The sequence below is a fragment of the Miniopterus schreibersii genome (assembly GCF_964146895.1).
Source record: "Miniopterus schreibersii genome assembly, chromosome: 5".
In the NCBI taxonomy this organism is placed as follows: Eukaryota; Metazoa; Chordata; class Mammalia; order Chiroptera; family Miniopteridae; genus Miniopterus; species Miniopterus schreibersii.
In genome coordinates, this window is record NC_138106.1 from 35179377 (window position 1) to 35198045 (window position 18669).

Sequence of the window (18669 nt, forward strand, 5' to 3'; positions counted from 1 at the left end):
TTACAACGAATGGTATGGGGACAATTGGATATTCACAGTATACAAAAATTAACTCAAAATACGTCAAAGATATAAAGGAAAAACCTAAAACTAAAATACTCTAAGAAGAAAACATAAGTGTAAATTTTCTGACATTGGATTAAGCCATGGTTTCTTAGATTTGATACAACAAAAGAAAAAAATAAATTGGACTGTATCCAAATTAAACCACTGTGTCACAAAAAAAGTTATGAAAAGTGAAACGACAATCCACAGAGTAGAAAATATCTGTAAATCATATATCTGATCTAGAATCTAGAATATATACAGAACTCTTACAAATCAACAATGACAGATAGATCAATATAGAAATAGGCACACAACCTACAAAACTGAGTAATGAAGAAATAGAAAAACTGAACAGGCCAATAACTAGAAAGAAAATTGAATATGTAGTCAAATACTCCCCAACAAAGAAAAGCCCAACGCCCAGATGGCTTCATTGGAGAATTCTACCAAACACTTATTACCAGTCATCCTCAAACTCTTCCAATAAAATGAAAAGGGAATGATTCCAGACTCATTCTGTGAGGTCAGCATTACCCTGATATCAAAGCCAAAGAAACACTGTAAGAAAACTACAGACCAATATCCCTGATCAATATTGATGCAAAAATCCTCCCCCAAATACTAGCAAACCAAATTTAATTGCACATTAAAAAAATATACACCATGACCAAGTGGGAGTTATTCCTGAAATTCAAGGATGAGTCAACATATGAAAATCAATACACCACGTTAACAGAGTGCAAGAGAAAAACCACATGATCACCCTAATTGATGCAGAAAAGCATTTGACGAGACCCCTTCTGATTAAAAAAAAACACACACAAAAAAAAAACCCCATCACATTCAACAAACCAGGAATAGAAGGAAATTATCTCAACATAATAAAGACCATATATGAAAAGCCCACAGCTAACAATACACTCAACGGTGAGATGCAAAGCTTTGCCCCTAACATCAGGAACAAGAAGGATGCCCACTCCTGCCACTTCAACGTGATACGGGAAGTCCTAGCCAAAGGGCTTAGGCAAGTAAGAAATAAAAGGCATCTAAATTGGAAGTAGTAAAATTACCTGTTTGTAGATGACAATCTTTTATGTAGAAAATCCTAAAGATTCCACACACAAAAAAAAACCTTTATTATTTAAAGAAAATATTAACAGACCTAAAGTGAGAAATAGTAATATAATAATAGTAGGCGACTTCTCACTACCCCACTTTCACCAATGGATAGATTATCCAGACAGAAAATCAATAGGAAACATTGGACTTAATGACGTTAGGCCAGAAGTTTAATATCTTGACTATCAAAAAACTACAACTCAACAACAAAAACCCCCCAAATAACCCAATTAAAAAATGGACAAAGGACTTGAATAGACATTTCTCCAAAGATAAATGCCCAGCAAGCACATGAAAAGGTGCTCAACATCACTAATCAGAGAAATGCAAATCAAAACCACGAGTTATCACTTCATACCCATTAGGATGGCTAGTATATAAAAAAAATGACGAAACAAAAAAACACAAAAATTATTGGTGGTGGTGTGGAAAAATTAGATCCCCTGTGTACTGAGAGTAGGACTATAAAATGGTGCAACTGCTATGGAAACTGTATGGCAGCTCCTCAAAAAATTCAAAACAGAACTATATGATCCAGCAATTCCAATTCTAGATATATATCCAAAAGTATTACAAGGTCTCAGAGATGTCTCCACACTTACATTCACAGCAGCACTATTCACAATAGCCAAATGGCCACTGACAGATAAATGGATAAACAAAATGTGTTTTTTATATATATATATATATATATATATATATATATATAGTGGATTATTGAGCCTTAAAAAGGAAGGAATTCCTGTCACATGCTACAGCATGGATGAAGCTTGAGGGCATTAAGTGAAATAAGCCATCACAAAAAGACACTGTGATTCCATTTATATGAGTATCTAAAATAGTTAAACTCACAGACACAAAATAGAACGGTGTTTACTAGGGTCTGAAGTGTAAATATGTATTTTCAATTCTCTTTTATCGTCAAGACTGGAATTGCTGGGTCATGTGCTAACTTGAACTTTTTGAGCAGCAGCCAAACTGTTCCGAAGCGGCTGAACTGCTTTACAGTCCGCCAATGTTTCAATCTGTCAGCATCCTCATCAATACTTGTCTTCTTGATCGAAGTAATCCCAATGGGTATGAAGTGATATTTCATTGTAGTTTTCATTTGCATTTCCCTAATTACTAATGTTGAGAATCTTTTCATATGCTTACTGGTCATTTGTATCATTTTTAGAGAAATGTCTCAAATCCTTTGCACATTTGTAAACTGGATTGTCTTTTTGTTAAGTTATAAAAGCTCTTTACATATTCTGCATACAAATCCCATTATATTTTTAAATTAGTGGAATGTTGATATAATTATCACAGTATTTTATACTACACTTCATTAACTTTGAAAATATTTTCTAGAATACATTTTAAGTATATAAAATGTCACTTTAATTATAAATTGCATATTTAAAATTTTAAAGCAACCACTGCTTTTCAAACAAATGAATTCCAAGCCAAGGAGTGGGGGTATGGGGACCCACAGGTTAAAAGATTAGAGCTACAGGCAACGTTATAGACCTTCTTTGACTCCTAACTTGAACTGGAAAAAAACACACAGAGACAATTTAAAATACTGACTGGATAATTACTAGTATTGTGGTTTTATGTAAGAGTTTTTATCTTTTAGACATATGTAGCAATTGCTATCTAAGACTTCAAAATAAGTCTGGATTGGGAAGATGGATGACATACAAATAAATCAAGACTGGCCATGAACTGATCATGCTGAAGTAGGTTCATTATACCATTCTACTTTTGTGTATATCTGGAATTTTCCATTTAAAATTTAAAAAACACTACTGCAATGTCCACTATGTGTAAGAACACAGGTAACTGGCACCAACTAACCACCACCAACTAAATTTTTACAAATTTAAGAATTCCCAGTTATCGCAGAGCAAGAACTCTGGGAAACTTGAGGCTGTGGCATATCCGTGCAGTTATCTGCGCAATGTTTAGCTAATACGAGTGACAGGCTCCCTGGGTAGGCTGTACCAACCACCCACGACACAGCAGCACAAAGGCAGCCCTCAGCACCGCTCCTCGCCTACGCAGGCCATCCCACCCGAGTTCACTGAGGGACCAGAGCTCCCACTGGAAGGGGTAATAGCTGCCCCTCATTGGCTACAAAAAATACTACCTTCAAGAAAGTGCGTATCTACTGTAAGTAATTTTACAACATCTCTCAGGCCACCTCATACTCACCCAAACTGCACATCCAAGAGACACACGAGGTAGGATAGCTAGATATAACCTGCACCCTTGAAATACATACCTACCAGAATGACTACCATAAAAAAACCCACAAGTTTTAATAATGTGGAGAAACTGCAACCCTTATGCTTTGTGGTAGGAATATTTTTAAATGATATAGCCACTTTGGAAGACAGTTTGGCAGTTTTTTAGAAATTTAAACATAAATTTTCCAACCAATGTAACAATTACATTCCTAGGAATCCACCTAAGTGAAAATATATGTCCACACAAAGACATGTATGAAACGTTCATAGCATTCAGAACAAAAATGTGAACAATCCAATGTCCAGCTGGTGGAGAGAAACTAAATGCAGGACGTCCCCACAGTGGAACACTGCATAAAGGAACCGAGCACAGGTTTATGCCACAGCATGCATGATCCTCAAACATATGCCAACTGAAAGAAACCAGATACAGAGACATCAAATTGTATTAATTTCATTTATATGTGGTTTCTAGACAGGGAAAATTTATAAAAGCCGATCCGTGTAGTTGCCTAGGGCTGGGGCTAGCAGCAGTAAATTCAAAGAAACACGAGGGAAACTTTTATGGGCCAATGGAAACGTTCTAAAACTAGACAGCGATGATGGCTGTACAAGTCTATAAATTTACTAACTATTGAATCATATACTTAAAATGGGTGAATTTTACGGTGTGCAAATTATACTTCAATAAAACTATTGAAGTACCATCACAACGAAGTCTTAGGAATGACTAAAGCTCTGGCTGACAGGCTATGCATTTCATATAACTTCAATATAATGAATTCTAATATACTATCAGGATTGAGTATTATTGGCACTTGTTTAAAAACTAAACATGCTATTTTTAAAGGATTCCAAGTACATACATCGCTAAACCTCACTGATCACGTATCACTCCTTCAGCGGTGTGTAAGGTTAACAAGTCACTATCTACAGCTTACGTTAGCATTTTCCTCTTAGCCACTTGGTTTTCCCCCAAGCTTATGCTCTATCATATTCCTTTTAGTAAAAAACCCATTTGTTATTGCCCAAGTTCCCCATTAGATACAAAGTTTTCTTAGAATATTTCATAATCTAAAATAAAATTTTAAGTAAATTCATATATACATTCTAAATATAAAATGAATATTATCCTTTTTTGGTTTTTGTTTGGCCATTAAGCCACTCACATGCTGCCTCTAAGTTTCAATTTTTTTATTCAAATCAAGCTTTCTTTTATTTTGGTTCAAATTCTTTTTTGCTTTAAACTTATTTGATAGATTCTTCTTTTCAAAGCAGTGCTGCCTTCTATGATCAGGCCAGCTTTCATTTCAGTCTGATCCCATCTCTTTCCATTCCACTGAAAAATCTGCCAAAGAGGATTTCCCTCTAAGCCAACTGTTTAAAAAAAAATTTTTTTTAAACCAAACACCCCATCCCGCTCCCCACCCCCACCCCCAAATCTCCTATGCAATGCAAATTCTACACGGAACAAAGTAAAAAGCTACAGCTGATGTGAAAGATGAGCCAGCCTACCTGCTATGTCCAACCTCAAGAAACACAGCCGCCCTAAGGCACGGCTTGAAAACCAATGTTCTAGGACATGCGGCATTGATTTCTGCACAGCAGAAATACAAAACAAAACATACTTAAGCAAAACTTACAAGAAAAATTTGGATATACTTAAATTAAAAATACACTTTTCAGAATCTCAATTTTAAAAATGATAATGATTCACAAAATGACATGCCTTTAAAATTCCTTAAGTACAGACATTACTTTCAGGAATTTTATCTACTACAAATGCTGTGCACCTTTCATCATAATTGCCTTACTTAAGACAGATTTACCAAAAAAAAAAAAAAAAAAAGGCAACCAGAAGTCAAAAGCCACATTAACACAAAACATCAAGCCTGGTGGAAAGTTGCCACATCTACTTGCTGGTCAGCAGGAACTGCCAATTCCCCAGCAGGCCGGGAAGAAAGAAAGATGATGGCAAGAATGCTCTGGGAAAACCACTGATGTAACCGTATTATGAGATTAAAGAAACAACAACAACAAGGGCACTATCTGCCTCCAGAAGCAGGTACAAATCCAGCCAATTATTCAACCAAAATGGCAAAAACAGTAAAGATAAACCTGGAAAAGGGGATGTGTCCTATTAGGAATTTTCAAATTTAACTTCACTGTCAAATACAAACCCCTTCCCCTCAGAAATCAAAGGTCAAGGTATCGTGATGCAGAACTTCACATTTCTATAAATAGAAATTATTGCTATATGATTGTAAAAATGGAGGCAAGTAAAGAGTTCAGAAATATACTCGTTTATAATCAATTAAATGATGAGCCATAATTTGAACCCTAATTATCACATTATGTAGAAATCACAATCCAGGTATTGTGTCCTCAATTATTAAGATATACGTTAAATAGTTCACATTTTTAAAACATTTTATCATTACATTATCAAATTTGATAAAATCTTATCAAAACATCTATGTATTCAATATAAATCATATTGTTAAAAGTATAAAGTAACATTTAAAGAAAACTGCTGAGGTGCCAAATAAGTATTTTCTATTAAATATACACAATTTAACACTTAGAACTACATAAATTAATTCTTGCTAAAAGTTGATTCAGGTTTACAAAGGCATACTTTGTGAACTATAATAAGTTTCCCCAGCACCACTTTCCTTTTTTATTCCAAAATTCTTTCATTAGGTTTAACTTCTGTCATTCATAAGCAAAAGTTACAGGTGGTTTACAATACGTAGTCTTAGTAACATGTTTTAAAAAATCTAAGCAAAGTGCACGTTAAACTAGCTACAACTACTCCAACTTCTTATCATCAAATAAAAAATAGATGAACACTTCATTCACTGAAGTCTTTCTGAGGAAAAAATAGTATACCTTGCTTAAATAAGAATTCCCCAGTACGGATATTATATAAAAGATTTCCCATGTATTTTATTACGTTTACTTTCTCTCATTAAAACTTTTAAAAAGTCTAATGAAGAACACATACTTACAATGCCATATTACACAACTACAGTACTGTTAATTAAATAAAGCAGCCCAGTATAGTTGTAAACATTTTAAATGTGGTAAACAAGACTTGGCATGTCTTTTCTCCCTAACACTTGCCATTACAATGCTCTTTCCATGAATAATTATTCTTCCTGGATAAGTTTTCAGGTATATTTTAGTCTTTAAAAATATTACACTGAAATAATATGTGAAAAGATTTAGTCATGGCAATTTCACTGAAGCTTTTATTGCCTCTGTTGGTAGTATGACAGGGATTGTAAGAAACACAATTGAACTTACAGAGATATGCAGATGATAGTCACTAAAGATAATCTTGATCTCCAGATTTTTATATGTGGGTACTTCTAATTTTATACACTTTACTATTTAAAAAGCATTACATTTTAAAATGTGTACCTGTTTTGGCAAAAAGGAAACTGTACCTGTGGTTCAGTTTAAAACAAAGAATCAGCAAGGGGAGTTTACCAGAATGAGGATGGAAACACTAACGAATTAAAGCAATTCAAGTTGTGTGTGAGCGTGTCTCTTTCAACCTCTCACACACACACGCACTCACACGCATGCACTCACACACACGTCCATGTGTAAGCATTTTTAGTACAGAATATTCCCTGTAACCAGACATTTATCCTCAGAGTAATCATACCACATTAAATCAGTCTTCTTTTCAGCCCTAGTAATAGTATTGTTTAATTCTAAGATGCCATCATAGAGTGAACAACCTTAACTTTTATGCTACATAATTATATTCAAAGATTACGTATTTTTGTTTATAATTACACAGTAATTATAAATGTTTAGTACCAAACTGATGACAAATACTATTTTGTTGAAAAGGTCTTACATTTAAAAGAAAAAGTCTGTAAAACCCAAGGCACTAGGCCATGAACCAATATCAGACTTTTATGAAAAACAATTTATATTTGGGGGGTGAAAGCTAATGGGATCTCATTTCAAGACACAGCATATTCGAATTAATCTATCTGAAAACAATACCATAACTCAAAATCTTCAAGACAGAAAACAAAATAGTACATATATATCTTTAAAATTTTTTCATAATTGAAGTTCCTCTTTATATTTACAAATATGAAATCAGGAAATACTTGAAAGGAAAGCAGCAGGAGTCTTCTTTTTTTCTTCCTTTAACCAATTCCAGTAACCTAAATAGAAATTTTCAAAGTTTTCTTTTGGAAGAATAGTAATTCTTGAATTATATGATTGGAATATTAATATAAGATCTATGGGAAGCCTTTCTAGTCAATTTCAAAATCATGTGAATAAAAAGTAGTTTTAATATGTCACTGTTCTTAAAATCATTTCCACATCTAAAACATACTGCTAATCTGAAATACATTCCTTTGATAATTTCAACATTAGACCTTAGAGAGTGCCTGGATACACCAAGCAAAATCTATTCCTGCTCAAGTCCATAGGCATCCAATATTTGAAGTTTTACATTTTTTAACCTACCTTATAGAAATGTTTAAAAAAGCAATAAACCCTTCTTCGTGTGTCAGAAAGTGAACAGAGAAATCAGCATTTTCAGCATAAAAGCAGTTCATAGGTCTTGTAATGAAAATAATACATACAAGAGAGAATTCTGCTTTGATGTGAAAATATCAAATTTGAGTGAAACAAAAACAGTAAAGAGACTGAATAATTTACGAAAATAGAAGCCAGATTGGTATTTTGCATCAAGTGCATGCTTGGAAATCTCTGCTCCTGAAGTATTTGGCAACCACAGTGATTAGCAGTTAAAGCAATTTCAACAAAATAAGAAGTCATCAAAAATGGACTATTTGTCTGAAAGAGCAGTACCTATAAGGATTGAACTTCATGGCTCATCACAACCATTTTCAAAATTTAATTCCTACTATCTTCTTATAAATTAAGAGAATTTCATTTTTGTTCCATAGTGTGCTAAAAACCAAAACCAAAAACAAAAAATAAACCCTCATGCCTAAATTTAGAATATTGTATTGTGTAGCAGTCTAAAACATTCAAAACAAATTAAATAGTTTAACTTATTCAACAGGCATATAAGCATTTCAAAATCATAATGAAATCCAATTATGTAATGCATAATGTAGACAGGAGTAGAATCTAACATTATGCAGACATTTTCTAAACAGAAGCTCCCTGTAGGACAACTATATATAAACATGGGTAAGATAAGCAGACTAGTTCTGTGGAACCTTTTTAAATCGAGGGTCTGAAACACAATAAAATGTTCAGGTAGGCACACGAAGTTATCCTAAAAATTTTTCACGTTGGTTATTTTGACATTTTTCCATCAGATTCTCTACTCACATCAACAATACATGTGATTTGCCAGGAAAAAAAAAATCCCCCAAACCAAAACACCATTCCAGATCCGGTACACTTAAATATATCACTCTCATTGGAAGTGCTATCAGCATAGTCTTTGCAACTAGCCCAAAGCATATATTTAAGAAGTTTTTATAAACTGTTTGTGATGTTCATGTTTAATTCTTATGCCAAACTGTTTTCTGATGAAGACAGCATTGTGCTTTATGCAAGAATGGAAACCTCAAAATAATCACCATAAAGCTTCTAAGACTTATGGGAGAATAAACTAGGATGGTCCACAGATATGATGAAATCCACAATGTTGGAATTATAAATGGTTAGAGCGGCCCAGACTAGAAGACAAGCCCAAACCACCATTAGAAGAATGAAATACGACATGGTCCAAGATGTATCCTTAAAGTTTTGTCTCAACCCTCAGTCTGAATTACGAGGATTGATCTTCAGTTCAGTCCAGCCAGCAGAAATTGACTGTGCAATTTTCCGTTGTATTTATTGTACAGACTATGTACATTCTAGAAGGTTCCTTTAGTGCTACACTGTTGTACTTTTTGTCCCAGCAATTTGAGGGCGTGCAAATTCCACAAAGTCATCAATAAGAACAGGCCATGCTCCTGGGGGAAAATATATGGGAGAAAGGAAAGAAAGAAAAGCAGAAATAAGACTAACATTTTTAATAGATTCCTGTATTTTTTAACTACCTTCCACTTAATAAAGTATATCATTATAAATATTCCCACTGATAGGACTTTCAAAATGCAAGCTTTTTAGAGTTTCTACCTCAAGTATTTCTTGTATTCTCTCTGCTCTATTATTCCAACACTTGATCATTTCTTGAATGATAAAAATAATCTTCTGATAATCTGTCAATAATATTATGGTTTTCTGAAAGCCACTGAAGTCAGGCCACTGAAGTAATGTGGTCAAAACTGGCAGCCTCAGGAATAGCGATGGTATACTGGCATGCTGCCAGTGCTGACAGCATAGTAGGCAGGAAGAAACAAATTTTCAGGCACTTTGTGGAAATCTTACAAAGCAAATTAATAGCAAGTATTGAAATCTATCCTATTTCATGATAATTACTAAAAAATTTAAATTAACACACATGCATGCCTCTGTACAACCTCCAAATCAGAAAGTTCTTTAGTTTCATGTAAGGCCTAACAGCACAATTATCAGTCACATGCAAGATTAGACTCCTTACTTTTTAGTGAAGACTATAAATTACAATGAAAACAAAGAGAATAAAATAACATCATCTCTGGTTAGATTAAATGGCTCCAGGACAATTTAAGGAGGTGAAGGTCACCGGAGATTTTTCAAAGAATACCTTTGTCTATCCAACAATCTCAAAAACACATCCTGCTCATTCTCACGGTGGGACTAGGTATGTGTGAAGAAATCAGTGTTAACTCGCTGCCACTTCTGGAAAAACAGGCGGCAGATGGTAGCGTCAACTTCACATGAGTAACAGAAAAGCGCTCCATCGGTGACTATTTATCGAATGCCAACAGTACTCCAGTCAGCAGCTGAAGTACATTTCAAATTAGACAGTCACTAAACTTCAGGAGTGTACTTACTATTCAAGTTCACAGACAATACAAACATAACAACAGATACATATAAGAATAAAAGTAATTTCCTAAGAGAACAGGTTTCCTACAATAAACCGAAAATTTCAAACATGAATGAAAATTACTCATGCCTTATCTGACTACTGAGTTGGTATTTAATGTAACAGAATATAGATTGTTAAAGAGAATGAAGGCATTTCATACATTCAGAAGAGCACAAAAAAAGCTCAGAAAAGAGAAATCCAACTCCAAGAAAAACAGAGTAGACAGGAAGTTCAAAAGTATATGAGAAAAAATGGCAGGTAAAAAACCCCAGAAAACTGGAAGGGTAAAACTTTTCATTACCTTCCTCATCATAATTAGACATGTCATCTGCAATCATTGTACTGAAGTCTAGAAGAAGATTCCAAGTATCTTTTGGTATGGATCGTTTATGATGTTCCTATTAAAAAAAAATCCAAATCACTAAAAAGAGTTTTAAGAAAAAACAAAAAAACAGTCCAGATGATGCTAAATACAAGAATGCAAACCGACTTGTACATAGAAATTCTGGTAATCACATTTCTCATTCTATGCTCATTATATGTTCTGATATGAGTCAATCATGCTTTAAATTATTTATTTTCAAACAAAACAAAATTTTAGAGAAAACAAGGAATTGCAGAAAACATGAACTTACCAACAAAAATTTATTCCATAAGTCTAAGAATTTAAATCTTCCATTAAGCACTAAATTCCAGTAGGCAATGGCCATTTCTAGATCTGTAATATTAAAAACAAATTATGTATGTCAAATGCCATGAGTATTTGTCCTTAAAATAACAAAAAAACAGGTAAGACCAAAGATAGCCTTAAAAAAAGTTTGTGCCCTAAATACTTACATACTGGAATTTTCCTAAGAAGTAAGCCCAAGGTTTGCATCTTGGCTCTATCACCAATGAACAGTCCCTTCAGAAGAATACCACTTACCTCATAGGGTGTTTCTGAAGTTTCAATTAGATAATGTAAATAAGCATGCTTGTTCATAAGTACTAGTTCGTAAGTACTCAAATGTTAATGTACACCAGTGTTTCCCGACCTCAGCACTTGACATTTTGAGCCAGATAATTTTTTGTTGTGGAGGGATGCCCCATGCATTGTAGCAAAAGCAGCATCCTTGGCCTCTAACCACCAAATGCCAGTATCAGCCCCATCTTATTCTAGGTGGTGACCACCAAAGATGTCTACAGACATTGCCAAAGGTCCCCTGAGAGGCAAAATTGCCCCCAGATGAGAACCACTAATGTACACCTACAGGTGGTAAGGCAAACAATTGCTATCCACAATCCTAACCAATTTTCCAGATGTTAGCTTAGCTGTCTGATCCTGTCCTCAAGTAGACTATTAAGAATTTTTATTTAAAAATTAAAATAAAGATTTGTTTTAAAAATTTTATTAAATGATATAATGACCACTTAATTGGGTCTGGAACAGAAAAGGGTAAAGAAGCAATAGTGCCACCTGACAAAGACCTACTCCTGTCGTATGACAGAGAGAAAGACCTATGATCTCTTTCAAGGAACTAAAGCAATTAAGGAAATATGAAGCTTTTATGAGTAAACTTACATCTCCAGGTCAGAAAAAACTACATCTCAAGTAACTTAAAAGTCCTTTTAGATACAATCTCCAAACCACTCTTTTTTTTTAAGAAGGGATCATTTTTTTTTTTTTTAAGTATATCTTTATTGATTTCAGAGAGAGGAAGGGAGAGGGAGAGAGAGAGAGAGAGAAACATCAATGATGAGACAGTCATTGATCGGCTGCCTCCTGCACGCCCCCAACTGGGGATCGAGCCCAAAACCCGCGCATGTGCCCTGACCAGGAATCGAACCCCAACCGCCTGGATCCTAGGTCAACGCTCAACCGCTGAGCCACGCCTGGCTGGGCTCCAAACCACTCTTGATAATCTAAGGAATCATGAGAGACTAGGGAAGTATCCAGAAAGACTCACATCCTACCTCAAAGAAAAATATAGAAAGGCCATAAGGAAAAAAATCCCCCATCTTCCCAGGATCTCAACCTCTTTAAGGACAGGAACAGCACATACCCAAACTGGCAGACTGGACACACAGCAGGCATTACAAGGCTGCGGAATGCACGCACTTCCTATGGCTCCATGTGCAAATGTCCTTACCTTCCAATCCATCATTACTTCTTCCTTTAAATTCAATGCAAAGGGTGCCTTTTTTCCCTCCTATCCAAGGATAAGCCCCTAACACCACTATTTTGGATCCAGTACCATCCTGCCCCTTCAAGGAATCTTGTCTATTGTCTACTGCTAATTTTCCTCTCTTCCTACATCTTCAACTCTGCCATCTTCTGGCTTTCCCCCCTCCACAAAGAAACATGCTCAGGTTATCACCTATCTTTAAAAAGTCTTTGTTGGGTCTTACAGTACCTTACTAGCTACCTTCTTTCTCCTTCCCTTCACAGATATAATCTGGTTACATGGAGTCTTCTACTTTTACACATAATGTGCTCCCAAAACATGCCTGGAAGTCAAACTCAGATCCCCACCTTTTAAGAGAATAGAAATATGACACCAATTCCTAATCACAATTCCTTCTTAATCTTTGCAATCTGTAAAGCTCTATACACAATATTCCTTCCAGGTTCTTTAATTTTGTTCTTTTCTTTACCACATATTGTCAAGCTTCAAGAGCAGTGAGTAAAACTGCTGTTATTAGCCAACAGAGTAAGATCTGCTGTTACTAATATGCTTAATGATTTCCTTCTTCACTCCAAATGCATTAAATGTATAAGAGCTAAGCTTGTCACTAGTGTTATCATTTTTTCCTTTTAATTAATCTTTACAAAATAAGAATGAGAAACAATGAAATATTCAAATAACCGCAAGTCATGAGACACCTATAAATGCCCACTGTCAGTTAATACCTAACGGAGGACTCCGACAAGAGTAAGAGTGCATGTGTGACGTTTCAAAGTTGAGGTTGTAAGAGACCTTTTTGTGATCTGCATTCATTGCCCCATTTCCTCACCTCCTACACACTATTTAATTCTATAAACTAGTGTCCACCGCTACAACTCACCCCACTGAAAGTAATCTCTGGAGAGTTACCAGGCCCTTCTGGTTGCCAAGTAAACACCTTTATGTCCTTAATTCACTTCACTCTCTGCCATATTTGCCAGAACTGAGCACACCTCCTGGACGGAATTGTCACCTCTTTCAGCTTTAATGATAGCACACTACTGACTTTCCTCTGTCCTCTCTAGCCCTCGTGTTCTCGTTACGGGCTCCTCTTCCTCCACTGATCATTAAATGCTGGTGCTCTATAACACCGCATGTCAGCAATAACCATTTCCACTTCCCTCAGATTTTTCAAACCTTTACCTTTTTTTCATGTTACATGCTCCACCATCTCTAACTCCTAAATCTGAAACGTCTCTATTTTTCTAGATTCATCTAATTGCCTACAGACATCTTCAAATGGGTAGCCATAAAAAACTCAAATTCAACAGGGCCCAGACTGAACTCATCTTTCCTCCACATCCCTGCCATTCCATCTCTCTCAATAAGTGTCATCACCCTCCCGTTTCTCAATGAAACTTCTCATTGTGAGGAACTGTCCTATGCACGGCAGGACGTTCAGCATCCCCCTAATGTCAGCAGAACCCTCAGTCATCATGACAACCAACAAGCATCCCCTACACTTCCAAATATCCCCTAAGTGTGCTGAGAATGGTAGGGAAACTCCTTTCTCATCACAGATTCCCAACCGAAGCTCTCTCTACCCTCCATCCCACTGGCAAGGCCCACACGAGCGGCTTCTTCATGTCTAGCTAAATCACTGCAACAGCTTCATAACCAGTCTCTCTCTGTAGTTCTGCCACTACTCCTTTTAAAGAACCAGAAGTGCTTTCCGGTGGAGCTTTCAGACATATAAATTTGGTGTCACTTCCACGTTTAAAACAACAATGAGATACCACTACACACCTTTTGGAAAGGCCAAACTCCAAAACATTGACACCCCCAAATGCTGGCGAAGGTGTGGAGAAACAGGAGCTCTCATTCATTGCTGGTGGGAATGCAAAACGGTAGAGCCACTTTGGAAGACAGTTTGGCAGTTTCTTACAAAACTAAACATAAGTTTACTATAAGATCCAGCAATCACAGTCCTTGGTATTTACCCAAATGAACTGAAAACTTATGTCCACACAAACACAGGTGTTTACAGCAGCTTTATTCCTAACTGCCAATACCTGGAAGCAACCAAGATGTCCTTTAGAAAGTGAACAGATGTATCAACTATGGTACACCTAGAAAGGAACATTATTCAGTGCTAAAACAAAATGAGCTATCAAGCCATCAAAGAAAGCATGGAGGAAAACAAATGAGTATTAATATTACTAAGCTATAAACCTAAAGAAGTGCACCTGAAAAGGCTACATATTGTACGATTCCAACTGTATGACATCTGGAAAAGGCAAAACTAGGGAGACAATGAAAAGACCAGCGGCTGCCGGGGTGAGGGTGGAGGAAAGTATGAGCAGGCAGAGCACAGGGGATTTGGGGCAGTGAAACGCCCCTGTATGACGCTATAATGGTGGATACAAGTCATTATATGTTTGTCCAAACCCACAAAATGTACCACCAAGAATGAGCCCTAATGTAAACTTGAACTTTGGGTGACAATGATGCGGGGGGATGTTGATAATGGGAGAAGCTATGTGTGAGTGAAGGCGGGGGTCTATGGGAAATCTCTGTACCTTCTGCTTAAACTTTACCGGACGAAAGGGAACTTTAGTTCCCGGCAAAATGGAATTTAAATTGTAAATGTAATTTTTATATTTTTTAACATCAGTAACATATATTAAAAGATAACTTTAATAATAAACAATACATTTTCTTTATAAATGTTTTTACTTTTCATAAATAACTCAAAAAATAGATTAGAGGCAAAAAAGTAAATGCCTGTAGAGCTGAATTTAAATGCCCAAAAAAGCTCCGGCCGGGAGACCCCACTATGGGAATTTAAATGCTGTCTTTTAAAGGTTAATTTTGCTATAAACCTAAAACAGCTAAAAAAAATTTTAAAAAAAAGTTTATTGAAAAATGTTTTTTAATCTGCAGTGATTTCATTTCCTATTGCCTTCAGACAAAATCTACATCTCTAGTCAAATGAACTCACTTGAAATTTCTCAAAGGTGCGCTGTCTCTCACCTCTGAGCAATTAAACCTACTAATCTCTACACAGTGGAGATGATTTCTTTTTATTTTGTCCTTGAAAAGGTGTAAGTCAATCTCTATGCACACTTTGCAAACTCATCCAGACAGACTTCAGATGCTCCTGACACCATGCTCTCAGAGTAAGCAGTCAATAACCACTGAGTGAAAAAGGAATACTCAAAAAGATTAATAAGTTAAAATTAAGAGTTGAAACACACAGGTTACACCGAACAGGGATAAAATGTCAACTGCCATGAGCACAGGAAAAAGTGCCCCAACGTCTGAGTCACAGAGTGAACAGGCAGCCTGGCTAGAGAGAAGTGCTCTAACGGAGTAGCTGAGCCTCTTAAGTCCCTACTCTAGGACTAGTTAATCTTGGACAACTGAATTCACATCTCTGTAATTCAGTTTAAAATAAAAATAATAGTACGTACTCTCACAGGGTTGTTGTAAGGATTAAATGAGTTAATACATATAAAACATTCAGAATAGGGCCTGGTAAATAATGAGTCCTTACTATTATTTCTTTTTAATAATTTTTAAAAATTACAATTATAGATTCTGAAGCAGTACTGAAAAGAATGAATTCAACAGTAAAATAACAAAAAGACATAAAGCAGTTAGAACAGAAGGAAGATACAGAGAAAACGAGGCACACAGGTCTCAACAACAGCACTGCAAAAACCTGAGATACTTACAGAGTAAGTCCTTAAGCCCTTACAGTAAAATTAAAAATGCAAACAGAGGTAATCCTAGTGTTATTCTTTCAATAGAATCAACAGGCCAACGTGGATTTCATACAAGATGATCAACTGAGTGCCAGGTGAACATGAAAATGAATTAAGACTGGATCCAAACACTGTCCCTAAGGGAAGCAAGACGTTTGCCAACCCACTAGGGAGGTCGGAAGAGTGATTAAAAATCCTATTCAAAACATTTTAATTTACTTAGAAATATCTACAGTTAGCACAACATAGTAATTTAGAAAATGCAGAAACTGAGTCAGAAGATCTGAGTTGAGCCGCAGTACTCACATAACTCAGGTTCTGTGACCTCAGTAAGTCAGCCTCTCTGACCAGGATTTTCCTCCTCATGGAAAGAGGGTAACAGATTTCTTTTTACTTAGCTCGAAGAGTTGTTACAAGAACCAAGGAGGATTGTGTAGATGAAAGTATGCTTTAGAAACACTCTATACAATTATTTCTAAATATTAAAGAAAATGTTTAACAAATAATGTTTAAAAAATTTTTAATCAACTGCACAGGTATAGGATTCTAACTGAAAAACACAGTTTACAAGAAAACAACCTACAGACTTTAGTCTAATTAAGGTTCAGGATGGTCCTAAAAATGACAGGGCTGCTAAAGAACAAATGTAATTTTTGACCAATTAATCATCAGTCCCACAAAAAAATAACAGACCCATATAGTGTTCTACATTAAACAGCCTCCATCTGAAATATTATGCTCAGCTTTAACAGCTCTATTCTGAGAGAAACTGAAAAACCAGAAATATGTCCAGGGGGGACAGTAACAGGAATAATAAAGGTCGCCTCAAATGAATAGTTAAAATAACTGGAATCCTGACCTGTAAAAAAGGAGAAGGGATAATAGTGATCTTTTGGGTTAGACATCCTCTTTGCTGTAGCAGAGGGCAAAGAAGAATGACAGTTATAAAGACAGATGTTACCTTAATAAGGAAGAGCTGTGTGGTAACAAGAGTATCCTGTGAAGAGCATGGACCGCTGCCCAAAACAAAGTGCCCAGTCTCTCTATGTTCAAAAGGAAAAGCTAAATGAACATCAAATAGGGATGCTATTTTGGACAAGATGGATTTAACAGAGGACTTATGAAGTCCCTTTCAAAAATTTGATTCAAAAAACTATCAGAAATGGGAGGTGACTGAAGCAGAGGGTGATAGAGGAAGCACCCCATCCTACTGTCACAAGAAATAAGGTTACAGTCAGTGAGAAAAAATGGAAAACACCAGCTCTTACCATCACTAGTACGGCTATTTATAAAGAAACCACAGTGCTGTCACTGTCACTCTCCGCAATTTGTTTTGGGCCTCACTTCCTCTCCTACGATCTTCTAATTACTCTCTGCCAAATGCTTTAACATATCAGCCCTGTAAACCCTTAGAAAGGCTGTCAAGAAAACTTTTTTTTTTAATTAAGTTCAACTAAACAAGTCATTACATTTCCTGACACCCAGCACCAATGCAAAACAAAAAGAGAAACTATGATTTACTTTTATTACAGTTTTCTTTTTTTAATTAAGATGTTTTTAGTTTTAGTTTCAGGTTTATGGAAAAATTGAGAGAAAAGTACAGAGAGTTCCCATAAACTTCTCTCTCCCTTCCCCCCATTTCCAGTATTTTTAATATCTTACAATTGATAAGCCAATATAGTATCTTACTAACTAAAGTCCGTATTTTACATTAGGGCTCCTTCTGTGTTGTACAATCTATGGTTTGGGAGGAGGTCAGAAACAAATTTTAAACTGTGGTTAAATATACATATCATGAAATGTATCATCTTAAGGATGTTTACATGTGCAATTCAGTAGTGTTAGGTGCATTCACACTGTGTACAACTAATTTTCAGAACTTCATCTTGTAAAACAAAAACTCTATACCCACTAAACAATATTACATTTTTCTTAAATGCAATACTTACTAGATAAAAGAATAAATGTTAATTTTTAAATCTAATGCTTCTACATAACTTTCTTCTCAATTTTTTCTGTAATCTAAAATTCCAATTTACCATGATATTAACATATCCAATAGCTATAAAAGTTTTATTTTGCTTTATTTTCACCATACAATAAAAACTAAGATTCACTATCAAAACTATATATTTACCCCAAAATATCATTTATTTTTTACTCCAGAAGGGCTAGGGATATAACTAAGAAACAGATTCAGCCCCTTTAAATCATTAATATTCACAACATTTTGCTTAATCTTACCAAAATATTGTGCTATATTTCTAAACATATTAACAAAAATAATTCTTTTAGTATATACGTATAAATTAAAGACTTTAATTGGTTTTTATTTGTAGAAAGGAAAAGGAAACTAGAAATAACAGCCCAGTTAACTG

The 18669-nt window shown here is 35.4% G+C and overlaps 1 protein-coding gene across 2 annotated transcripts in view; it reads right to left on the reverse strand.

Moving 5' to 3' along the window:
* Window positions 1–5688: 5688 nt before the first annotated feature.
* The window catches only part of DCUN1D1 (defective in cullin neddylation 1 domain containing 1), a 30233-nt gene continuing 17252 nt past the window's right edge, over window positions 5689–18669 (reverse strand). Inside the window, exons 5-7 of one of the 2 annotated variants that reach the window (XM_081137941.1) lie at window positions 11016–11098; window positions 10682–10778; window positions 5689–9376 (exon numbers count right to left, since the gene is read on the reverse strand). In XM_081137941.1, the coding sequence (XP_080994067.1) occupies window positions 9297–9376; window positions 10682–10778; window positions 11016–11098 (260 nt within the window). In that variant the 3' untranslated portion in view covers window positions 5689–9296. The remainder of the gene's footprint in view (window positions 9377–10681; window positions 10779–11015; window positions 11099–18669) is intronic. The other variant, XM_081137942.1, reaches the window with a different exon arrangement.